This window comes from Mustela lutreola, chromosome 2 (assembly GCF_030435805.1).
Source record: "Mustela lutreola isolate mMusLut2 chromosome 2, mMusLut2.pri, whole genome shotgun sequence".
NCBI classification, from domain to species: domain Eukaryota; kingdom Metazoa; phylum Chordata; class Mammalia; order Carnivora; family Mustelidae; genus Mustela; species Mustela lutreola.
The window spans coordinates 102,365,251-102,388,004 of NC_081291.1; the positions used below are offsets into that span (position 1 = coordinate 102,365,251).

The 22,754-nt window shown below is 39.9% G+C and overlaps 1 protein-coding gene across 6 annotated transcripts in view; it reads left to right on the plus strand.

The window, feature by feature from the left end:
- The window catches only part of CD86 (CD86 molecule), a 66,366-nt gene extending 43,946 nt beyond the window's left edge, over nt 1–22,420 (plus strand). For 5 of the 6 annotated variants that reach the window (XM_059162814.1, XM_059162816.1, XM_059162815.1 and 2 more), the window contains 5 exons: nt 3,010–3,345; nt 5,618–5,920; nt 9,488–9,637; nt 18,310–18,355; nt 20,727–22,420. In XM_059162814.1, the coding sequence (XP_059018797.1) occupies nt 3,010–3,345; nt 5,618–5,920; nt 9,488–9,637; nt 18,310–18,355; nt 20,727–20,820 (929 nt within the window). In that variant the 3' untranslated portion in view covers nt 20,821–22,420. The remainder of the gene's footprint in view (nt 1–3,009; nt 3,346–5,617; nt 5,921–9,487; nt 9,638–18,309; nt 18,356–20,726) is intronic. The other variant, XM_059162818.1, reaches the window with a different exon arrangement.
- Nucleotides 22,421–22,754: the final 334 nt, after the last annotated feature.

The window sequence follows — 22,754 nt, forward strand, 5'->3', positions numbered from 1 at the left end:
CTTATGGGACATATTTGCTGGAGAGTTGAAGATACAGAGGAGTTCATTATAATGGAACAAGATTTCCAGAAGACCTAGTAAAGCTTTGAAGAAAGTTTAGTAAAAGAGGAACAATTTATGAGTACAGATGACTGTAGTAACTTGAGGAAAAGATGGTTCTTGAATTTATGAGATGTGCATTTGGGGTAATGGCCAGGGAAGACTTAAGTCCCAGGGGTAGTCAGAGATCTCACAAGATTAGAAGACTGCAGTTTTTGAGTAACATTCAAACAGTATATTGTTTAGGAACCAACTTCTCTATCTGCTTAGGGAGTTGTCTAGATGGATCTTGTGTGCCTGGCTCCTGAAATCATCATAGCAACCAATCAGTTATAATTAGACCCAGACCTTCTCTATTACCCAAGTCCTGGGCAAGGGAGAGAATCTCAATAGGTACCCACCAATGGAGTCCCAGGGATTCCAGGAGCTGGGTGACCTAAGATGTGGTACCATTGCAGGGGAGGACTAAAGCCTCCTTGAGATAAATCTTGCCTACATCATCAGGAATCAGCATGATGTGCACCGTGTATAGCTCTGAGTGATGTCATGGAAGGCAGTGGTTGGTGAGGAACTAAAGAGTATAAATTGTGAAATACTTCCAGTTCCACTCAAAATGGACCTCAGTGATATTTCCACCCCAGAGGGAGGAGAGAAGGAGAAAAGACAGATAGGAACAAATTTTTCCTATCATTACTTTCTCTATTCTACTCTGGAAACAGAGGTAGAGATACTCTCTTGCAGCTTCTCAAACTGAGCTACTGTTAAAATGCTGATTCTGAACAGCAGGTGTTTCTGGGGAAGGGGGGACAGAAATTCCACATTTCTGCCCAGCTCCCTGGTGATGCCCATGCCTTTAGAACACAAACCACACTTTTGATTGGTAGGTGAGGAGTGGGGCAGTCAGATGGGTGTAAGGAAAAGCCCTTATAATCTTTGGGCGGAGGAACCTAAGTCAGAGATTTGGGACTGGTCTGTTACTGGAAAAAGTTGGTGGGAAGGAAAGATACTGTGAGGTTCTGCAGAGAAATAGTCATAAATCAAGAAGAGAGAAGAAGCCAAAAGTGAAGTCATTTCCAGTCCCAGAAGGTACAGCTGACCAGTAAGGAATAATATAACATTGACCTGTGAACTGGGAGAATTTTCAGCTCTGAGTTTGGTTTCTCCCTTAGCTCATCTGCTCTAAAACCAGAATGAGTTTCTCCAGAGATGAAGCCGCTTAGAAGCTTTTACAGCAGGTGGCACTCTTCCATTATCATTCAGAGTTTAGCAAAGAAGTAGCAGGAGCCCCAGGATTGCTTTGCAAGGCAATTGCTGAATACAGTAAACCTTCCCTCTGTTCCCTTTTCACAGTTCCAGGTACTCAGTAAATTTTCCCACTGTCCTCCCATATCGGAACACATCCTATACATAGGCTGCATTTTACACTTGCCAAGTGCTTTATAGTCTTCTAGCAAGCAAAATGCAATAGGCAATGATTTGAACTTGTGCAGACTCACAGTGGCCTGAGTCCTCTTCCCTTAGAATTCAAACCACCACCAACCTTCTTGATTATGTGTTCTCACTGGGCCACCCTGTGGACAGTTCAATTTTGCCTGGTGCGTGTCACTGTTCTTTGTCCTACTCCCTCTTAGAAGAGAAAACCATTGATCAGATCAATTTAATTTCTCCTACCGCCCTCAAAGAACACCTCAAAGGAAACTCCTCTCATCTCTCTCAACAACCTAACTCCCCTTTCGCCCTTAATGTCAAGACTCTTCACTGAATTCTGCAATGATGAAGCTTTATTCAAAACCCACCCTAACATTTTCCCCAGGGCAACATTTAACTATATATTAACTAAGAAATAGCATTTCCCACTAACCCTGCTCTTCTCACCCACCACTATTTAATTTCTTGGCCAACTCTCAAGTATTTCTGTGACCCAGAACAGGTCCTACAAACCTTAGAATCAATCACATTTAAGGAGTTAGGTGGCACACATCCCTTCCACAAACTTCAATACGTCCTTGGGAGTGAAAGCCTTTCTCTGAACTCTCCCAGCATGTCCTCCAGGGGCTGTAAAAATTTCCATTGGCAATGCATACTGGGAAGAGCAAATGTCTCGTACCTGGGGTTTCCCCAATACTCCAAAAGCACATCCTCACCTTCTCATCTATGAATCATTTCCAGCATTTCATTCATGTACGCTAAATGGTCTTTGACCACCACAATCCCAAAACAACCATCAGAAGGCCCAGTTCTCCTTCTGATCCCTGAAAGAGCTTAGAGAGGTCACTGAAAATAGAGGCTTTGGTTGACTGTGTCATTTCCAAACTGTTTTACATCCTTGGGCAAGCTGGCCATGGAAGCAGCATTCATGAGGAAAACTCTCTAACAGGAACTATGTGAATTTCAAATATATTACTCAATGTGATACCCAACTAGTAAGGCATAACGAGGGGGACAGATATTAAATTTGTTACCTTTATCAGAAATCTTTTCAGTATAACAGGCCAAGGAATAAGGGAGTGGGGAGGGGAAGGAAGAGCTTTTGGTAATGGCATAGAAGTAACGGAGCTTAAAACAGCTACAGTGAAGAGAATCGGTATTCAGGTTAAAGGAAGGTTAACAGATGGGTGGATACCTTGTCTAACTCTGCTGTTTTTCCCTGGAATGGGATTTAAATTCACAGAACCATAGTACTAGAAAGATTCTTGGAACCCTTAGACCACCCCTTCATTAAACTGATTAAGGAAACTGAGCCTCATGGTAGTTGCAGTTTGCACAAGGCCCACATTTAGTTAGCAGCAGAGTGAGGACAAAAGTCCCATTCTCCAGATGCCAGTATGTATATGCACTTTCCAGAGTTTAATACCTAGTTCTTCAGTATCATTACTGGTAAGATAACATGGGGTATTGTATAAAGAGAAACGGGGTTGTTTTTCTTCCTTCTTGTTTCTCCTTCCCTAATCTCTACCATTCCCTTTTTAGGTGCTGCTTCTGTGAAGAGTCAAGCATATTTCAACAAGACTGGAGAACTGCCATGCCTCTTTATAAACTCTGAAAACATAAGCGTGGATGAGTTGGTAGTATTTTGGCAGGACCAGAATAAGCTGGTTCTGTATGAGCTATTCAAAGGCAAAGAGAACCCTCAAAATGTTCATCCCAAGTATAAAGGCCGCACAACGTTTGACAAGGACAATTGGACCCTGAAACTCCACAACATTCAGATCAAGGACAAGGGCTCATACCAATGTTTCATTCATCATAAAGGGTCCAAAGGACTGGTTCCCTTGTATCACATGAGCTCTGACCTATCAGTGCTTGGTATGTAGTCAATGGCACATTCAGATCCCTGGCCTTCTCCGATGGGACTGCAATGAGCAGAGAAATGTTGCGGGAGGCGGAGGAGGATTTGTGGGCGGTACCTGTAGAGAGAAGGCAGGAAACAGTCATTTCTGGGAAATCCATTTGAAGGGAATGCAGGGTTTGGTGATAGGGAACTGAAAATCTTTTGTACTTTTTATAGTTTGCTTCTGAAGGATCAGTAAGAATTTGCTTTGGGTACAAACTAGAGCTAACTGAACCAAGCTAATGTGTCTAAGGGAAAACCATGGGTAATTTGGCTATTACTAAATTTATATAACTATACAGGCTTCAGATCTCTTCTACATTCATCTTTTCCCTTTGGTCCAAGATTTCTTACCCACTAAGTCTTTGCCTAGAGCTCCTAGCAAAGATGACAGCTGATTGATTTGGATTTTTCCTTCAACCTCCTGGAGGTTACTTACGAGTTGTTTGTTGCCCAACAAAAGCCCGGGAGACAGAAGGGAAATAACCCAGCACACATAATCCCCAAACTGATAATTCAGCTCCTCTTTTTTTCCGGCCTTGAAAAGCCTAAATATCACTACAGACTTAATTAAAATGCAGTAAAATTGTTTTTTATTTTAATGCACAGTTCTGTTAACATATGTATAGATTCATGTAGCCACTACAATAAATAGGATACAAAACATTTCCATGACCCCCCAAAAAATTTCTTCATGCTATTGTTTTGTAATCATGCCCTCTTCATACCCACAAACCCTGTTTTGCATCCTAGAGTCTTATCTTTTTTGAGAACATCATATAAATGGAGCCACCTTTTAAGATTGGCTTCTTTTATTCCACATAATGCCTTTGAGATTTATCTAAGTTGTTGCATGTATCAAAAACCTGTTCCTTGTTATCACTGAGGAGCATTCTATTTTATTGACTCAACCCATAGAAAGACATTGGGATTTTTTTTTTTTCAGTTTGGGGTTATTATAAATAGCTGCTGTAAACATATACAAGTGTGAACCCAAGTCTTCATTTCTCTAAGGTAGATACCCAGGTGTGCAATTACTAGATTCATATTAACTTTTGATGAAACTGGAAAAGGCAGATCAGCAATGATTATGAAGCCATAGAATAAAGAAAAGGCAAAAGTAGAAATAGAATGAGGAGTCCTCCCTTTAAGCCTTGTATGATTCAAACGAGGCTGCAGGACTTTTGGAACATTTAACCAAGTGATAAATAAGTGTGTTCAAGGTATGGCCAGATACTATTGAGGAACATGGTATGTTTTAGGTGGACATGATCTTTTTTTTATTTTAACAATTTTATATTTATTTAAATGTATTAGGAAAAACAATAGCTAACTTATCCAACCTGTGATTTCACAGATATTGTTAAGGAGGCCAAAGGAGGTAACACTTTCTATAAACCGCATAAAGTACAAGCAGAGTACTTAATTAGTGTGTTGATACAGCAAAACTTAGAAAAGTGACATGCAAATCATTGGTTTTAGAGAAATAAAGTAAATTAGAAATTAGTATGTAGAACCTGAAAACTACTCTTGAAGAGTTGCAAGGATTTTGCTAGCAGAAGGGGCTAGGTGCCAGTGATCTCCAACAGCCATCAAATCTGAATGGCAAACTAAGGCAAGAAAAACTCTATGTTTATCAAGGTCATATATTTTCCCTAAAAATGGCTGGGTTTGGCCTTCATCTTATAGTGCATGATGAAGAAAGCTTGACAGTCATGCCCAAAACCAATATTCTGAATTTCTAAATCCAAAATCCCCATCCACTCACTTATCACTATCCTGTTTGGGTTTCTAGAAGATACGACCCAGAGTATGCCAACACCATGAACTCTGTTAGTGTCCGTCCCTTTCTGCTTCCTTAGTCTGGCAAGCTGCAATGTACCCCATGAGACAGCTGGGTTCTAATGTCAGACTACTTCTCTGTCCCAAAACTCCACTCCTCAGAACAATAACTTCACTGTGAATCTTTGGTGACTCAATTTCAGCCCTCCTGTCACTCAGAAAGCACTACCCACCCTGATTGGGGTAAGCAGGAAGTAAGCATGGCCCAAAACTCCATTCCTGAAAAATAAATGTGGGGTCTGTATGTGGCTCTCGCCATGAACTGAGGCCCACACTTTAGATACCCAGAAGCTCCCAAGTGTGCCCCCAGGAAGTTCCCAGATCAGAGCCAGTTATTTGCAGTTGTCTTCTGACACATCTAAATTTAGACTGATTTCTTTTTTTGTATCTTTATTCTGCTTTCAGCTAACTTCAGTCAACCTGAAATAATGGTAACTTCTAATAGAACCGAAAATTCTGGCATCATTAATTTGACCTGCTCATCTGTAGAAGGTTACCCAGCACCTAAGGAAATGTATTTTAGGCTAAAAACTGAGAATTCGACTACTAAGTATGATACTGCCATGAAAAAATCTCAAAGCAATGTCACAGAGCTCTACAACGTTTCTATCAGCTTGTCTTTTTCAGTCCCTGAAGCAAGCAATGTGAGCATCACCTGTGTCCTGAAACTTGAGACAATGGAGCTTCACTCCCTACCTTACAATATAGGTAAAGCTGCTTCCCAAATTTTATTTCTTTCATCAGGTATTATACCCAAATGGTTGATGCAGATCATTCAACGTGTCCTGCTTGCCAGGAAGCCTCCAACAGGGCCATTTTGTGGTACTATTAGGAAGGAACAAATTGGAGGGCTCCTCTCTTCATCTGAGTGTTGCTGTAGGGTCCCCGAGACTATGAACAGAGGCTGCACTTAAGGAAATCTGTTCTTAGCCCCGAAACTGACCCAGTCTTTTGGGCTACCTTTGGATAGAAGATTCTAAAGTTTAAGTCAGAAAATGCAAGATTCCTCCAGCTAGAATTCTTCCATACACACACACACACACACACACACACGCACCGTCATCATCACCCATCCTTCCAGCCATCCATTCATATATATGGTACATGCTTTGAGTACAGAGTCACTCTAGATGTTGTTGGCTGTAGACATGAATCCTAAAATGTATAAGACATGCTCTCTGCCCTCAAGTACCTTCCAACAGAATGTGCACACATGAAAAACTGGATTTTTAAAAGATTGAATTAGGATCTAAAGCATATCCCACGGAAATATACAACTAAATTTAAAAACAAGAGTGACTGATAATCAGTTTTATAGACCTCTGGAGAAAGGTAGGTTCCTTGAGGGCCAGAGAAGCCTTCCTAAAGGAAATGGGACCTTAAAACATTATAAAAGATAACTGGGCTTTAAAAGCATGAAGGGCCCCCTGGGTGGCTCACTGAATGAAGTGTCTGCTTTCAGCTCAGGTCATGATCTCGGGATCCTGGGATCAAGCCCCATGTCCAGCTCCCCGCCCAGCCAGAGAATCTGCTTCTCCCTCTCTTTCTGCTCCTACCCCCACTCGTGCTCTCTCTCTTCCGCTCACTCACTCTCTTTCAAATAAATAAAATCGTCTAAAAAAGTTTAAAAAAATACATAAAAGTATGGTGAAGAGATGACAGGTATCAGACTTGTGGTTTCCTGAACAGAAAGAAGAATTCTCAGACAGCATCCTGGCTTAGAAGGTGGGAGGACTAAAATCGATGAACAGTATTTGATTTGGGTACAGGTGGTGGTGGTGGGTGTATGTATCAAGGAAAGACTAAGAAGCAGAAATTCTTGTAGCATGTTGATAGTATAGTACAGGGTCCAGTCCAGCTGGAGGAAGGGGTTGAAACTAAACAGCGTCCACTAATAGAAGCCTAACATTTTTTAAAATAATTTTTTAATTTTTTAATAAACATATAATGTATTATTAGCCCCAGGGGTACAGGTCTGTGAATCGCCAGGTTTATACACTTCACAGCACTCAGCATAGCACATACCCTCCCCAATGTCCATAGCCCCACCGCCCTCCCCCAAACCCCGTCCCCCCCGCCAACCCTCAGTTTGTTTTGTGAGATTAAGAGTCTCTTATGGTTTGTCTCCCTCCAATCCCATCTTGTTTCATTTATTCTTTTCCTACCCTCCAAACCCCCCACATTGCATCTCCACTTTCTTACATCAGGGAGATCATATGATAGTTGTCTTTCTCCGATTGACTTATTTCGCTAAGCATAAAGCCCTCTAGTTCAACCCATGTCCTCGCAAATGGCAAGATTTCATTTCTTTTAATGACTGCATAGTATTCCATTGTATATATATATACCACATCTTCCTTATCCATTCATCTGTTGATGGACATCTAGGTTCTTTCCATAGTTTGGCTATTGTGGACATTGTAGAAGCCTAACATTTTAAAGTCCTGGCTTTACCCTGGGAGAACATCCATGTTTGAGAACCCGCATTTGAGGAGAAGTAACTGCAAGTTTCTCTGCTGAAATAAAGGCACTCTGCACCCGCACTGCCTCTATCACTGTTTCTATTGATCCCGACCCCTCTCTTCCTATACATGTGACTTCTGCTTACCTTAGCTCCTTCTCTGATTCTGGTCCTTTGGTTTTCCCTCTCCTAAGGCATCCAGCTCACTCCTTGCTTCATCCTTGCAGCTTTCTTTCTCCTACTCTCTCATTGTTCAAACATAACTTGGTCTATAGACACATTCTTGTGGACAGCCCCTGGAGCCAGTGCCTCTCAGTAAGCTTGACCAGTGAGCCAATCTCTATTCTTGGTACTGATTTCCTTCTGCTAAGACATCTCTGCCTCTGAGAGCCCAGTAAATAGGCTACACAGAAGCCTGATTTCTTCTACTGTGGCCTCCCTTGGCTTAATAGAAGCCTCTCCCCCGTCCCCTGCCCAAAAAAAGAAAAGAAAAAAAAAAAAAGAAAAGAAAGAGAGAGAGAAAGAAAGAAAAGAAAAGAAAAGAAAAGAAAAGAAGAAGAAGCCTCTCTCTCAAGCTATGCTTGAGGCTCAGATCCTTTTTGGAGCCAGCAACAGCACCACAGATGACATGCCCTGGGACCTTCTGCCATGGTGTCCTCTGCCCTGGCTCCTACAAATGAATCCCTGCAGCTTCATCATGACTCACCTTTCTGTTGTTTCTCAAATACTGCCCAAACCTTCCCAGCTCCCACCAACTTCAGAAATATTTCAGCTCCAGCTGCCTCAGGAAGCCAGGGCTTGCCTCTCTGTATCCCTGTTCTATGGCTTGACCAGAGATAGTATAGACCCTGAAGCAAAGTTACTTTTTGGGTGTCAAAAGGTAGCAATCTCCATGTTATCAAATACAACCTGCATTTGCTGGGAATGTCCAACAGGCTCAAGTGGGATAAAACTTGGACAGACTCAAAAAGGGTTGAATATGACCTGCAATGCAGCAACTCCTTTCCTAATATCCCAGGAACCACAACTGCAGCTAAACTAATAGGTCAACTGGTATTATTTTCCTATAATTTGAGATTAACCATCAGAATGAGTCCCACAAATGTCTTTAAAACAGACCACTCAGCTCTAAGCTTTCCCCCCCAAAGTCTGTTTTTCAACTTCCTGGAAACTTAGAAGTCCCCGTGCAAGGAAGAAAGTCCTGACCTCTCAGGAACTGATTCTAACCCTGATTCCTCAGGTCATGAAGAGATACCAAAGGTTTTCTACTAGGTGATACATTCTGAAAGCCCTGTTTCTTCCACTGTGACCTCAGTGGAAAAAACAAACAAGCAAAACTGGAGGTAGGCAGCAGTTATATTTGTTCAAAGGGGGTGTATCTGGAGCCTGATCTAGAGATGATAGTGGATAGAGAAATTATTACAAGGGAAACTTCAGGACCCCGGGCCTGGCTATACCTGGGCTGAGGAAGCAGGGTGTTGCACAGATGACTGTACATTCAAAGCTTCAGCCTGGGTACCACACCCACATGCAGAACCAAGGGCCAGGTTGGCTTTCTTCTTCTAGATCACAGTCATTGTCATCCCACCCTCTGGGAAGGGAAGACAGCTTAGTCCAGGCATTTGGCCAGAAGCACTGGTCCTAAGCTGCTAAGGCCCTAAGCCTGGGGCTTCTATGGTCTCATATCTTGGATTTCAAGCTCCTCTGGCAGCAGAGCCCTGGGGACATGCTGACTTATAAATGAAGATGACAGTAATTATAAACCTTTTATAATCAATCTTCCTGGCTGATTAAAAACTTGTGGTCATTTCTAGATGCACATACGAAACCCCCCCCTGCCCGAGACCCCATCCTCTGGATTGCAGCTCTACTTGTAATGGTCTTTTTGTGTGGGATGGTGTTGGTGTTCTTTCTAACACTAAGGAAAAGGAAGAAGAAGCAGCCTGGCCCCTCTCACGAATGTGGTGAGTCAGTGCTTGTCCCCTCTGCAGACTGCCATTTTGTACCTACCTCCGGTCAGCTGCCTTCTAGAGCTCATTGGCTGAGCTCAGATTAGCAAAAAGTCAGCAAGTGGTTGGAGGAAAAGGTTTTCCCTCAGGGTTTGGAGCCCGTATAGATGGGACTCAACATTGTTCTGGATTTCTGGGAAAGGTAGTATTTCTAAGCTAAGGTCTACAAATGTACTTTTGGTTTCCAGACAAAACTGATTATTCCTTGCTTTAGCTACCTCATTTCATGAAGTTACTAAATTCAATGAAGTAAAATCGTGAAAACATTTCTAAATGTCAATGGCTATGGACCTGGCAGTGTTCAAGCAGGGAAGCTTGGGGAGGCAGGGGAGGGGGAGGATTAGATGAACAAAGACTTCCTTTCTCATTTCTAAAATCTGGGTTTCTGAGAAAAAAAGAGTGGGATGAATTGTTCCCCACTGACATTTTAAAAATAATAATTAACTTTTATTGATTACCAAATATTACATACCCATTACCAAATATGCTGAAAAAAAAATCTATAGTTTCACTAGTAAGAAAGAAATGGTTATACAGACAACATTTTGATGTATATCTTCCAGGTTTTTCTGGAATCTATGTTATTTTCCATAAGTGGAGTTATATTATAAGGACTATTTTTCACAGTTTAGATACTATCACATATACTGTTTTCTAAGTTATTTGTACTAAGCATAGTAAGAAAATTGTCAGTGCCATCAATTATCATTCTATAGCATCATTTTAAATGGCTGTGAGATATTCCATTTTGTGGATACACCTCAGTTTATTTAACCAACTCCACATTGTAGGACACTTGGGTTGTTCCCATAGTTTTGCTATTGTAAATAGCATTGCCCTGAGCAGCCTCCTCACTGACTCTCATAAAAGTGGTACTGTGCTCAATGGGGGACAAGAGGGTCCCTGACTTTATAATAATTTTATGCCTCTTTGTGGTTTGGGCTGGTCTGGGCAAAGTCGCAAGGTAAGGTAACTCCTGTAGTAGAAGTTTGGTTGGTGCTAATAATTAAGGTGGTCATCTTACTCACTTTGGTAAAAAGCACCAGATGAGTAATGCTTCTGATCAGTGTACTGATTTTAAGATCCACTAGAAAATAGATGGACGGCATTAGCAGTCATTCATTTCATCCTGCTATATTTTAAAAACAAGAAACTGGGGTGAGATTATCCAGTTTCAAGAAATGAATACAAAGCTTCTGGTAGAGTCATATTCTAACTGCCAAAATATGGGGTGTGCTGATATAATAATAAATTTCTATGATACAAAAGTGTAAAATTCAGAGCACAGGGCCAGATGTACAGATTATGTTTACTGAAGCTTTGACTTTTTAAGGTGAGAATTTCGAGCTGTTTCTTTCAGTCTCATTGCCATTTAGAATTAGCTAACTGCACAGAAGCACCTTCAGCTTGGAAATAAGCTGTTCCCTAATCTGCTTTCACATTGGAATGATTAGCTTACAAATGAAACAGAATAAGGGATGGAGAGAGAGGCCCACAGAGGCAATCAGAAAAATTCAGGAGAGAGAGTTACAGAAGATGTGTGTGTACCCAGGAAAGAAGCTGAAAAGGGGCCCAAGAAGCTGTGTGTATGCATAGGAAATGGTCAAACTGAGTTGGGAGTGGTAAAAGGCAGACTCTAGCAAGACAGTATAGCATAAGACCTCCTCCCCCCAAGAATGTGATAAAGATTATTGCTAGGAAAGTTTGGTCAGAGAGTCTCTTATGCTAGTGAGTTTGGTCAAAGAGAAGAATCTGGATATCCCTGGAGGAGGAAGATGTACCAAGTGAGACTGCCATGTAGATATGTTTGTAAATATGAATTCTGTAATTCAGCAACGTCAGCACTTGCTTTGTGGAAACCTCTGGCATTTTCTCTATGAGGTACTGCATAATGTGCACACCAAGATATCCACCTCCTGTTCACAGACCCTAGTATCTGTTATCTCACATGGTGAGAGGGACTTTGCATATGTGCTTAGGGAACTGATTTTAAGATGATGAGATTATCCTGGATCACCCAGGTGAGTCCCATCTAATCACAGGAGTCAGAGAACCTTCCTCAGGCTGGGTTAGAGAGAAGACATGGAAGGAGGAGAGATCCAAATCTTGAGGCAGACTTAACCCACAACTGCTGGCTTCAAAGATGGAGGAAGGGGCAATGGGACAAGGAATGTGGGTGTCCTCTAGAATCTGCGACTGGCCCTCCCCTGAGAGCCAGCCAGGAAACGTGAATCTCAATCATACAACCACAAGGAACTAAATTCTGCTTTAAAACAGACATGGAAGCAGTCATGATCCATCCACAGAGACACAAGCTTACTGATAACCAGTAGGAATTTCTCTAAAAATGGAGCTTTCCCCCAGCCCAATATTAATCTGGTTCTCAGAGGAGAGAGCCCTCAAACTAACTTGACATCAAAAGTCCTTTCCAGTGTTTGTTCAGTAATTACAGTTTTTCAATGCCCTAACCATCCACATTTACTCTGGTCAGGCTGTTAAATGAATAAAAGGGAAATGCCACAGTTATTCTAGCTGGTTTCTAATCTCTCTTCTCTTTTTTGATTTGTCAAATAGGGCAAATTAGGCATGAGAAATTATAACCTTGAATTACAGTCTTTTCCCAATCAGAAGTTACCCTATCAGCTTACCCATCAGGGAGAGAGACTAAAATAGATCCTCCTGAGATTTTACTTCCTCATTTGGGTCTTGTGTGACTGAAATCTGTATGTAATAGAGCCCTAGCAACAAACAGTTTTTACAGTTTGCTGCCCTCCACCAAACCTGGAAGAGTCTCAGCTCTTTCAGGAATGGTTTCTTAAAGGGCAAGTGTTTTTTTCTGAAATAAGTAATTTTAACCACGCAAGTGTTTTTTTCTGAAATAAGTAATTTTAACCACTATTTAGACAGAGACTTTAACAGGACTTAAAAACTGGAAGACGATTATATCATCATATCTGGCCTTCAAAATGTTAAATTTGTAATCAAATCCACAAGTTTAGAATGTACCTTTTTTTTTTAAAGATTTTATTTATTTATTTATTTATTTATTTATTTATTTATTTATTTGACAGAGATCACAAGTAGGCAGAGAGGCAGGCAGAGAGAGAGAGGAGGAAGCAGGCTCTCTGCAGAGCAGAGAGCCCGATGCGGGGCTTGATCCCAGAACCCTGGGATCATGACCTGAGCCGAAGGTAGAGGCTTTAACCCACTGAGCCACCCAGGTGCCCCTAGAATCTACCTTTTTATTGTCTGCCTTCATTTTAAAATAGAAGCTTTTTTTTTTTTTTTTGAAATGGTGATGATTTTGTCATAGTATGAAAAGACAATTTAAATATTATATATTGGTCTACAGACATCTGAAATACTATACTCAGTTATAAGTATTTTTAATTTAATTTTATTTTTTCAGTGAAGTAAACCTTTTTTAAGAGAAAGTTTGAAAAAAAATAGAACCTAACCAGATTTATAAAGTGTCCAGAAGCTCAGTTAAATAAGAAATAGTTGAAGTAACTGAGAATGCATTGGGAAAAGAAGTCTTGGGAGGAGAAAGTGTTCCCTTCAAATATCTGAAGAGCTGCTATAGGATACAAAGATCGTACTTAACTATGGCTCTCAAGGGCATCTCAATACATGAACGTTATGAGAAGATGTAAAGGAAAAGACTGAGTTTTGCAATGGTTAAGGCTCTTTTAAAATTACATAGAAGACAAAATCTTCTTCTCATGAAGGATTACCTGCTACAGAAATGTCCCTTTTACTGTAAAGAACTAGAAATCAGGCAAAATATGAAACAACTGTTTTCAGACATTGGACAATAAGTTGTAGAAAACTGTAGTCCTTGAAAGAAGGAAAAAGATGAGATGAGCCTCTGATTGCCCCCAGCTTACTGCCTGGAGTCAGTTTCCAGACTGCCCTAAAAGTAGGGGGGAGCCCTGATACCAAAACTGGAAAAAGACATTACAAGAAAAGAATGCTATACATATATCTTGTGAAAATAGATGGCAAAATCCTAACAAAATTACCAACTACAAGCTAGCAATCTATTGAAAGTATGACATATCATGATCAAGTGGGGTTTATTCCAGGAATAGGTTCAATACACAAAAGTCAAACCATAAAATTCACCATATTGGTAAACCAAAAAGCAAAAATATGTAATCCCATCAGTGGATACAAAAAAAGCATTTGGTAAAATTAATACCTATTCATAATTTTAAAAAAGAAAGAAAAACTCTCATAAAAGTTGAACTATAGAGGAATTTCTTCAACAGACAAAGGAAATATACCAAAATCCTTCAGTTAGCACCATATTTAATGATAAAAGAATAACTGCTTTCCCCATAAGATCAAGAATGAGACAAGGATACCATTCTCACTACATTTCTTCAACATTGTACTGGAGGTTCTAGGCAGTGAAGGAGTCCAGGAAAAAAACTAAAAGGCATGCATAGTGGAAGGGAAGAAGTAAAACTTTTTTTTTGCCCACAGATAACGTGACCATGTTTGTAGTAAAGCCTAAGGCATCCAAAAAAACTATTAGAACTAACTGTGTGGGTGCCTGGGTGTCTCAGTCTATTAAGAATTTGCCTTCAGCTCAGGTCATGACCTGGGATGAAGTCCCACATCAGGCTCCCTGCTCAGTAAGGAGCCTGCTTCTCCCTCTCCCTTTGCCTGCCATTCTCGCTGCTTATGCTCTCTCTCTCTCTGTGTCAAATAAATAAATAAATAAATAAATTTGTTTAAAAAAAAGAACAAACTGCATGTAGCTAAGTCTCCAGGTACAATTGTGGTCAATACACAAAATCAAAATCAGTTATATTTCATGAAAAAAATTGCCATTCTTTCCTTGAAAGAATGGGATCAAAATGCAATAAAAACATACAGATCCCAAGACATAAAAGCAATGCATTTGCAAAAACAATTTGCATATCTGAAGTAAATGGCTAGGGAAGTCAAAAATATATTCAGCCTGCTTCCTAAAAAAATAGTTGCAAATTAAAAAAATACAAAAACAAAATCAATTATATTTCTATATACTCACCACAAACAGTTTAGACACTGAAAAAAAAGTTTAAATAACGTTTAAAGTAGAATCAAATAATATTAAAACCTTGGGAGTAAGTTTTTAAAAACAAGTTAAATACCTATACACTAAAAACTAAAAGACATTACTGTTGACAGAAATTAAAGTAGGCCTAAATATATGGAGAAGTATGCCATGTTCACAGATCAGAGGAGTAGAATTTTCCTTTAAAGATTTTATTTATTTATTTGACAGACAGAGATCACAAGTAGGCAGAGAGGCAGGCAGAGAAAGAAGGGGAAGCAGGCTCCCCACCAAGCAGAGAGCCCCATGCAGAGCTCAATCCCAGGACCCTGGGTTCATGACCTGAGGCAAAGGCAGAGGCTTTAACCCACTGAGCCACCTAGGGCCCCCAGAGGAGTAGATATTAAGATATCAGTTCAGTCCAGGGACACCTGGGTGTCTGAGTTGGTTAAACATCTGCTTTCGGCTCAAGTCATTATCTCAGGGTCCTGGGATCAAGCCCCAAGTCCTGAGTCTGGCTCTTAGGCTCCCTGCTCTGCCAGAGTTGCTTCTTCCTCTCCCTCCGCCCCTTCCCCCTGCTTCTGCTCTCTTTCTTTTTCTGTCAAATAAATAAATGAAATCTCTTTAGAAAATGTTATCAATTCAGCCCAACCTGATCTATGGATTCAATGAGATACCAATCAGAACCCTGGCAGACTCTTCAGTGTAAATTAAAAAGCTAATTCTAAAAGTTATATGGAAATGCAAAAGACATAAAATTGCCAAATAATTCTGAAAAACAAGAACAGACACAGACAACTTATACCACTGACTTCAAGATTTATTAAATACCCACCACCAGGCTCAACCAACCTCCCCCCCACTCCCCAAAACCCTCAGATTGCATGGAGCCCTGGGTGTGGTGCATAAACAATGAATTTTGGAACACTGAAAAGAAATTTAAAAAGTAAATAAAAATTTAAAAAGAAAAGATTTATTAAATAGCTACATAACCGAGACAGTGTGATATTGGTGAAAGCACAGACATACCAACCAAGGGAACTAGATGGAAAATCAAAAGGAAACTCACATGGTGAGCTGATATGGACAAAGGAGCCAAGGTAATTAATTCCATGGAGAAAAGGCTAGTCTTTTCAACAATGGTTTTGGGACAATTAGATATGCACTTGAAAAATATGAACCTCAACTCACAAAAAACAACTTGAAGTGGATGTCAGACCTAAAATTAAAAGACTTAAAAAAAATTTGGAGAAAATCTTTGTGATCTTAGGTTGGGCAGATCTTAGGACACAATAAACATAAAGCATAGCATAAAAAGTAAAAATTGATAAACTGAACTTCATTTAAATTGAAAACATCTGCCCTTTGACTTTGTTATGAAAATTAAAAGTCAAGCCAGCCACAAACTAGGAGAAAATGTTTGCAAAATATATATCTCAATAGGACTTATATCCATAAGATGTAATTATATATTACTACCCAGTAAACAAGACAATCCATTTAACAAAAGGCTGGGAGCAAAAGACTCGAACACATACTTCATAGAGTAAAATATACAAATGGCCAATAAGCACAGTCACACAGTGACAACATCATTAGTCATTAGGGAAATACAAGTTAAAGCTATAATGACAGACCACTACACTCCCACTAACATGACTAAAATTAAAAGGACTGGTAAATATCAAGTGCTGGAGAGGATGTGACACAATTGAAACTCTCACACACCGCTATACAACCCAGCAATCTCAGATATTTGCTCATGAGAAATAAAAATATATGTCCTCACAAAGACACACACCAATGTTCATAGCAGCTTTCTTCATAATATTGAAAGCCTGGCATTCTAAATTTTCATCCGTTGGTGAAAGGATAAACAAACGGTAGTATATTCATATAAGGAAATTCTGCCGAGCCCTAGAGAGACTACTAGTAACATGCAACAAGATAATGAATTTCAAAAGCAGTATGCTACCTCCATACTGTCTTCAAGAGTGGCTGTACTAGCTTGCATTCCCACCAACGGTGTTAAGAGGGTTCCCCTTTCTCTACATCCTCGTCAACATCTGTTGTTTCCTATATTGTTAATTTTAGCCATTCTGCCCTGTGGGAGGTGCTATCTCATTGTGGTTTTGATTTGTATTTCCCTGATGATGAGTGATATTGGGTACTTTTTCACGTGTCTGTTGGTCATTTGTATGTCTTCTTTGGAGAAATGTCTGTTCATATCTTCTGCCCATTTCTTGACTGGATTATTTGTCTTTTGGGTGTTGAGTTTGTAAAGCTCTTTATCAATCTTGGATTCTAGCTCTTTGGATTTAGCTTAGAAGAGGACAACCAATCAAAGTGATTTTTTTTGGTAAACATTGAGTCAAGAATTACATTGTGATATCAAATACCAAACATAAAGTTAATAACTGCATTTCCCTGAAGAATATAACAGGAAATGGTGCGTTTTCTGAGCATTTTGTCTAAATTTTTAATATAGTTATTTCTTGTTTTGTGTTACCAATAGGTTTTAAACTTGTATAAATCAGATAATATTTAGAATTTTCTAAAACACTTCATTTAAGTATCTCTATGGTGAAAAAAAAAAAGCAGCATACTAGGAGAAAGACACCAGGACCAGGCACAAAAAGACAACACGACCGTACATATGTGATCATTTAGAATTATAAAATTCTAAAAAATGCAAAACGACTGTGACATTAACCAGATCAGTAGTTATCAGGGGGTGGGATCAGGAAAGATACTGACTGAAAGGGGGCAGGAGAGAACTTTTGGGGCTTATAGAAATATTCTATATCTTGGTGATGGTGGTAGTTACATGAGGGTATACATTTGCTAAACTCACCAAAATCTATACAGGAAATTATTGTGTATTAATTATACCTCAATAAAGCTGATTATTTTTAAGCACACACATGTGCACACAACTGAAAACTGCCAATGGTAGTAAGTATTCAAAACCATCAAGAATGTTGTTTCCTTCCCTAAAGTCCAGCATGGACACCCAGGTTAACAACCCTTGCTGCAAGGCTCTGAGTTGGACAAAACCATCATCACAACAGTCAACCAAAAGAATTTAAACCCCAAGCTGCTTCAGTAGTAAGCCCATAGCAATAGCAACTCAGGCTTTGGCAAGTCTAGCTAGTTAGAGATTTCTCACTTGGGCCCATCCATGCCACCCCGTGTTATACTGGTAGTGCCAGCTGACTCACCCATTTAGGCATCAGCATTTCCAAGATTTACTTTTCTTCCTCCTTACTTTCAGAAAAGGACTGAAAACTTTTCCAATCACTAAATGATAGCTAAAACTAAGTGTGTTACCCCTCCCAGCAGTATTTTTATTTTAGTAAAGAATAGAGCTGTAAGTGAAAAACTCATTTCCACAGTGAATAAAGGAAGGCATTTGCTTTTTGGATGCAAAAAACCTCAGTTGCATCAGATAGCATCTGTTTCACATATAAGGACACAATGATTTCTCTGTGAGTCCTAGGATTTTGAATTCTCTTCAAACTTCCCCTCTTTTACTATCTATAGGCAGTACATTTTCTGAAGTTGTTTTGGTCTCTTTCAGAAACCAACAAAATGGGGAGAAAAGAGAGCGAACAGACCAAGGAAAGGTGAGTCCTGACCTTACAACACTGCTGAAATAGGTACCATCTCCAGAGGATCTTTAACTTGACCATTAGTTAAGTCTGAGGCATGCTGACACCTCAGCAAACATGAACTAATGGAGAAGGAAAGGAAAGTGAGGATCTGGAAGGAAATGTTCTAGCTATAAATGGATGTCAGGATGTCCAATACACAAGGCTCAAGTGGCACGGCAAGCTGAGTCAAGGAAAATTAAAAATTTAATACCAAATGGGTCTGTGTTGTGTGCATGAGCTGTGTATTATTCACCATGGTAACCCCAGTACCTATCCTGGTGCCTGGACTCATGGGAATCCTACCTGTGTGGAATGAACAAGTAAATAAGTAAGGAGTGATAACGTGTTCCCTTTAGCTTCAGTGTCTTTGCATCTGCTGCGTCCTCTGCTTAGAATGTTCTTTGGCCACTTCTTTACCTTGTTCTTCAGATCTTGGTTCAAACTGCACATCTAAAAAAAAAAAAACAAAAAAAAAAACAACCCTTTTTTAAACTAGAATATGTTAGCCTGTCATTGTGTCATATGGATTCCTCTGCTTTTTCTCCATAACACGAGGTAATACTTACATTTTTGCATAATTACAGTTACACAAGAGTTTATCCATTAAACTCTATGAACTATACCAAACTTTATAGAGAGTAGAGATCATATCAGTTAAGCTTATGGTTGTGCTGCCAGCACCTAGAAACAGTGCCTGGCACATAGTAGGAGCTTAATAAATTTTCTTCTACTGTGAAATTATAACAGCAGATATTTTTTAATCCATAGAAAGTAGTCTTTTTTATAATACTAACAATTTTCTGTAGGTTTAATTTCATGGCATCTCCTGGTTTACAGATAACAGGACTTATTCAGAAAATTTGCACTGTAGTGGTTTGATAAATATATAACATGTTGAAAAGAGTTTCATGGAAACAAGTGCTATTCATCAAGGTTTAGCTTCTCTTACATTTGCTTTCAGCTGAGCAATAGTATAAGTTGTTTGATTTTTATTTATTTTTCATTTATTTACTTACTTTGTAGATTCTTTACCTAATCAAATCCAAATAAGCAATACTAAATATGGCACAGGGGAAATATGTAATCCTTTTCTTTATATTCTCTTTTGTCCACTACTAGGGGCTCTAGAAGACAAAATGTGATGAGGTGCTTTTCTTTAAGAGTTCAAGTTTTAGTTGTTGGGGTTTTTAAAAAATATTTTATTTATTTATTTGACACACACAGAAAGAGATCATAAGTAGGCAGAGAGGCAGACAGAGAGAGAGGAAGGGAAGCAGGCTCCCTGCTGAGCAGAGAGCCCGATGCAGGGCTCAATCCTAGAACCCTGAGATCATGACCTGAGCCGAAGGCAGAGGCTTAACCCATTGAGCCACCCAGGCACCCCAAGTTTTAGTTGTTTTTAAATTCAATTTATTCAGACTAAAAACAAAAAAATTCATCCATTCTCCCACCTGTCACCCCCCACTTCTGGCAACCACCAATCTCCTCTGCGTGTCTATGAAGTGGGTTTTTATTATTTATTTTTAGATTCCACATATAAGAGAGATCACACTGTGTTTGTCTCTCTCTGTCTGACTTATTTCCCTTATCGCAATGTTTTCAAAGTCCATCCGTGATGTCACAAATGGTGAAATCTCATTCATTTTTATGGCTGAATCATATTCCATTATATGTATATGCCACAATTTTTTTATCCATTCATCTCTCAATGGACACTTAGGCTGTTTCCATACCTTGGCTATTGTAATAAATATTTGTTAAAAGAATGAATGTATACATGAAGGAATACATAAGAATTCCTGGCAATCAGTCCTTTCACAACATGATGAAATCAGATTACCTGCACCTCCATCTTCCCTGAGGAGCAGGGCTCTCAAGAATATCAGGGCTCTGGCCACACAGCCATAGGGTCAGGCAAACCGAAGTCAAGAGCTTGGTCACAAAGATACAGTCACAACCCCAGGGTTAACAGCCCCAGAGTGCCCAGCGCCTACCTGAACATGCACGCTGCTAAGTCTAGGAATCCTGGATGGTGAGTGCAGGTGCTGAGATCTTGCCTGTCCTCCTAGACTCAGTTCAGATATGGTCCAGAAGAACCTGCAGGAAGAAGCCAGCAAGTAATCAACATACGGCAGGGGCAGATCCAGACGAAAAATAATTAATAAATAAAGGGTAGTTAATTGAAAGAAGCATGAACAGCACATCTCTACCTCTCCAACAGTTTGTTTCTCCTGGTTGCTATTTCAATGGCTCCTGTATTCTGCCCTCTCACTGAAATCTAGAAAAAGGAAGTGGCTCTATTATGAAATCTCACCCAATTCCTTTTCTATTATTGTTTTTCCAGAATACAATACCATGTACCTGAAAGATCTGATGAGGCCCAGTGTGTTAACATTTCGAAGACAACCTCAGGCGACCAAAGTACTACACATTTTTAATTAAAGTCTGACCATCCGTTGTTTATATGCCTTCACTTTCAAATTTTGGCTTGCCTTTTTTCTTGTCCATTACTATTATTATTACCATTAAAAATAGCTGGGGCTCCAGGACTCTCTCTAAGGGAGAGAGACTCCCTATAATGCCAGTTCTGTTCCCTATGCCAGGAGCAGATTTTAACTGCTTCTTTTCATTTCAGAGCACACTTGTGGCCCAACCTCACCTGACTGGCTCCTGGCTCAGGACAAATGTTTAAGACTAACACCTCCTGTTTCAGATTCAGCCTTCTTTTCTTAATTTTATAAATTGCGCTTTATGTAGAACTCTCAATTACTAGAATAATGGCTTTTAAAAAATGCTTAATTCTAAAACAGCACTTCATTCCATCTTGTATATTTGTGAGTGACTACCTCTTCAGTCTGGGTGGGAGTTATGTATGTTATGGCTTTACAGTGTTGCTAGTAATATTTTGAAACATAAAGAGGTGTGTACCTTAATCATGTGTACTTTAATTACTGTGCCTTGGGAAAAGGCTACCCAGCGCTCTGTGAGGATCAGTAGGAAAACGGTGTTTTAGTGGGCTGATAACAATGAGCAGACCAATTCAAAATTTGGAAAATTAGGAACGATGGAGATAGAGCCTGCTCTGAATCCTGGAGCCACTTCGATCTGGGCTGCTGCTAATCTGAGGAGGATCCAGCTGCCCAGCAAGCTACTGGTAAGTGTTAGCAGAGAGCTAAAGCAGGAAAGCATCATGCACTGTGAACCCAACTTCTCCTCTTGAAAGAAATGACTGAGATGATGGCCCAGGGCAACTGTTCAAGAGCCAATTGATAGATCACAATACTCAAAAGAGAGAAAGGAAAAAACAAATAAAAAAGGAAAGAAAAGGAAAGCTCTTAACCAACAGAGATGCACATGAATGTCCTATCTGTCTAGCTCCAGCAAGCAACAAGTGAACAGACTGTCCAAAAGGACTTAAGACAGACAGCACCATCCCTGGTGTTTGGTGAGAAATTTGGATAATATTCCAAACTGGCTATAGGCGGAGCCAGGGAGGAGGAGCTATCATCTTGATACAGGATAAATGGAAGGAGGTTTAGGACTCTTCCAACTCATGGCTGAGAGAGAAGGAGCTAGAGTGGAATTAGGAGGACCAAAATGCAAATCATCTAGAGGCCAACATAGTTGGCGGGTGTCCTAGGAAGGGATCAACTGGCCCACAGTAGGGCTCGCAAATTTGTGTCTGAGGACTGTCTATGTCATTCTCAACGATGGGAAAACTGGGTGGACAAGAGGACTATGTTTGCCCAGTAGAAATGAGTTGGGTAAGCCTGGCTCTAGGGCAGCATCACTAACAGATGGAGCAATCTCAGTCCAAATCCAGAAAGAACTTTGGGAGGCCCAACCCACAGAAATATTTCTTCTTATTCTACATAAAGGAACCTAGAAGATTGTAGACAGCTCTGCTAGCCATGCTTGCCTTTTAATATTACCATTTGTGTGTTGTGCCTTGCCTCTGCTTTCATTAGGCTCTAAGCATCTTGTTGGTTCCTAACGTGTTTTATACAGTGAGTTCTAAATAAATTTTTCTTAAATTGATTTAGAAGTCTCCATTTTCTGCTTTTACTTCAACAGAACTACTCAACCCTTATAGTCTGACATTACCTCCTCTGTCCTCCTAATATACTTCCTCCCTCTTAACTTCTCCATGGAAGCCTCATTCTCTGGTCACCCTGGCAAGAGGCCTCTGGCTCATCCCAAACCCTCTCCTCTTCCCTTTCCCCTTACCTATTACGTAAGAAAGAGGGGCTTATATGATTCTAAATGTTTATCTTAGTTATGAGACATAAAAAAATCAAACAAAGGAGGTTCTTTCTGGAGATAACTGGGAAATTTGGAGTTAAGAAAGCAATACTTCCTTTTCAGTTTGTAA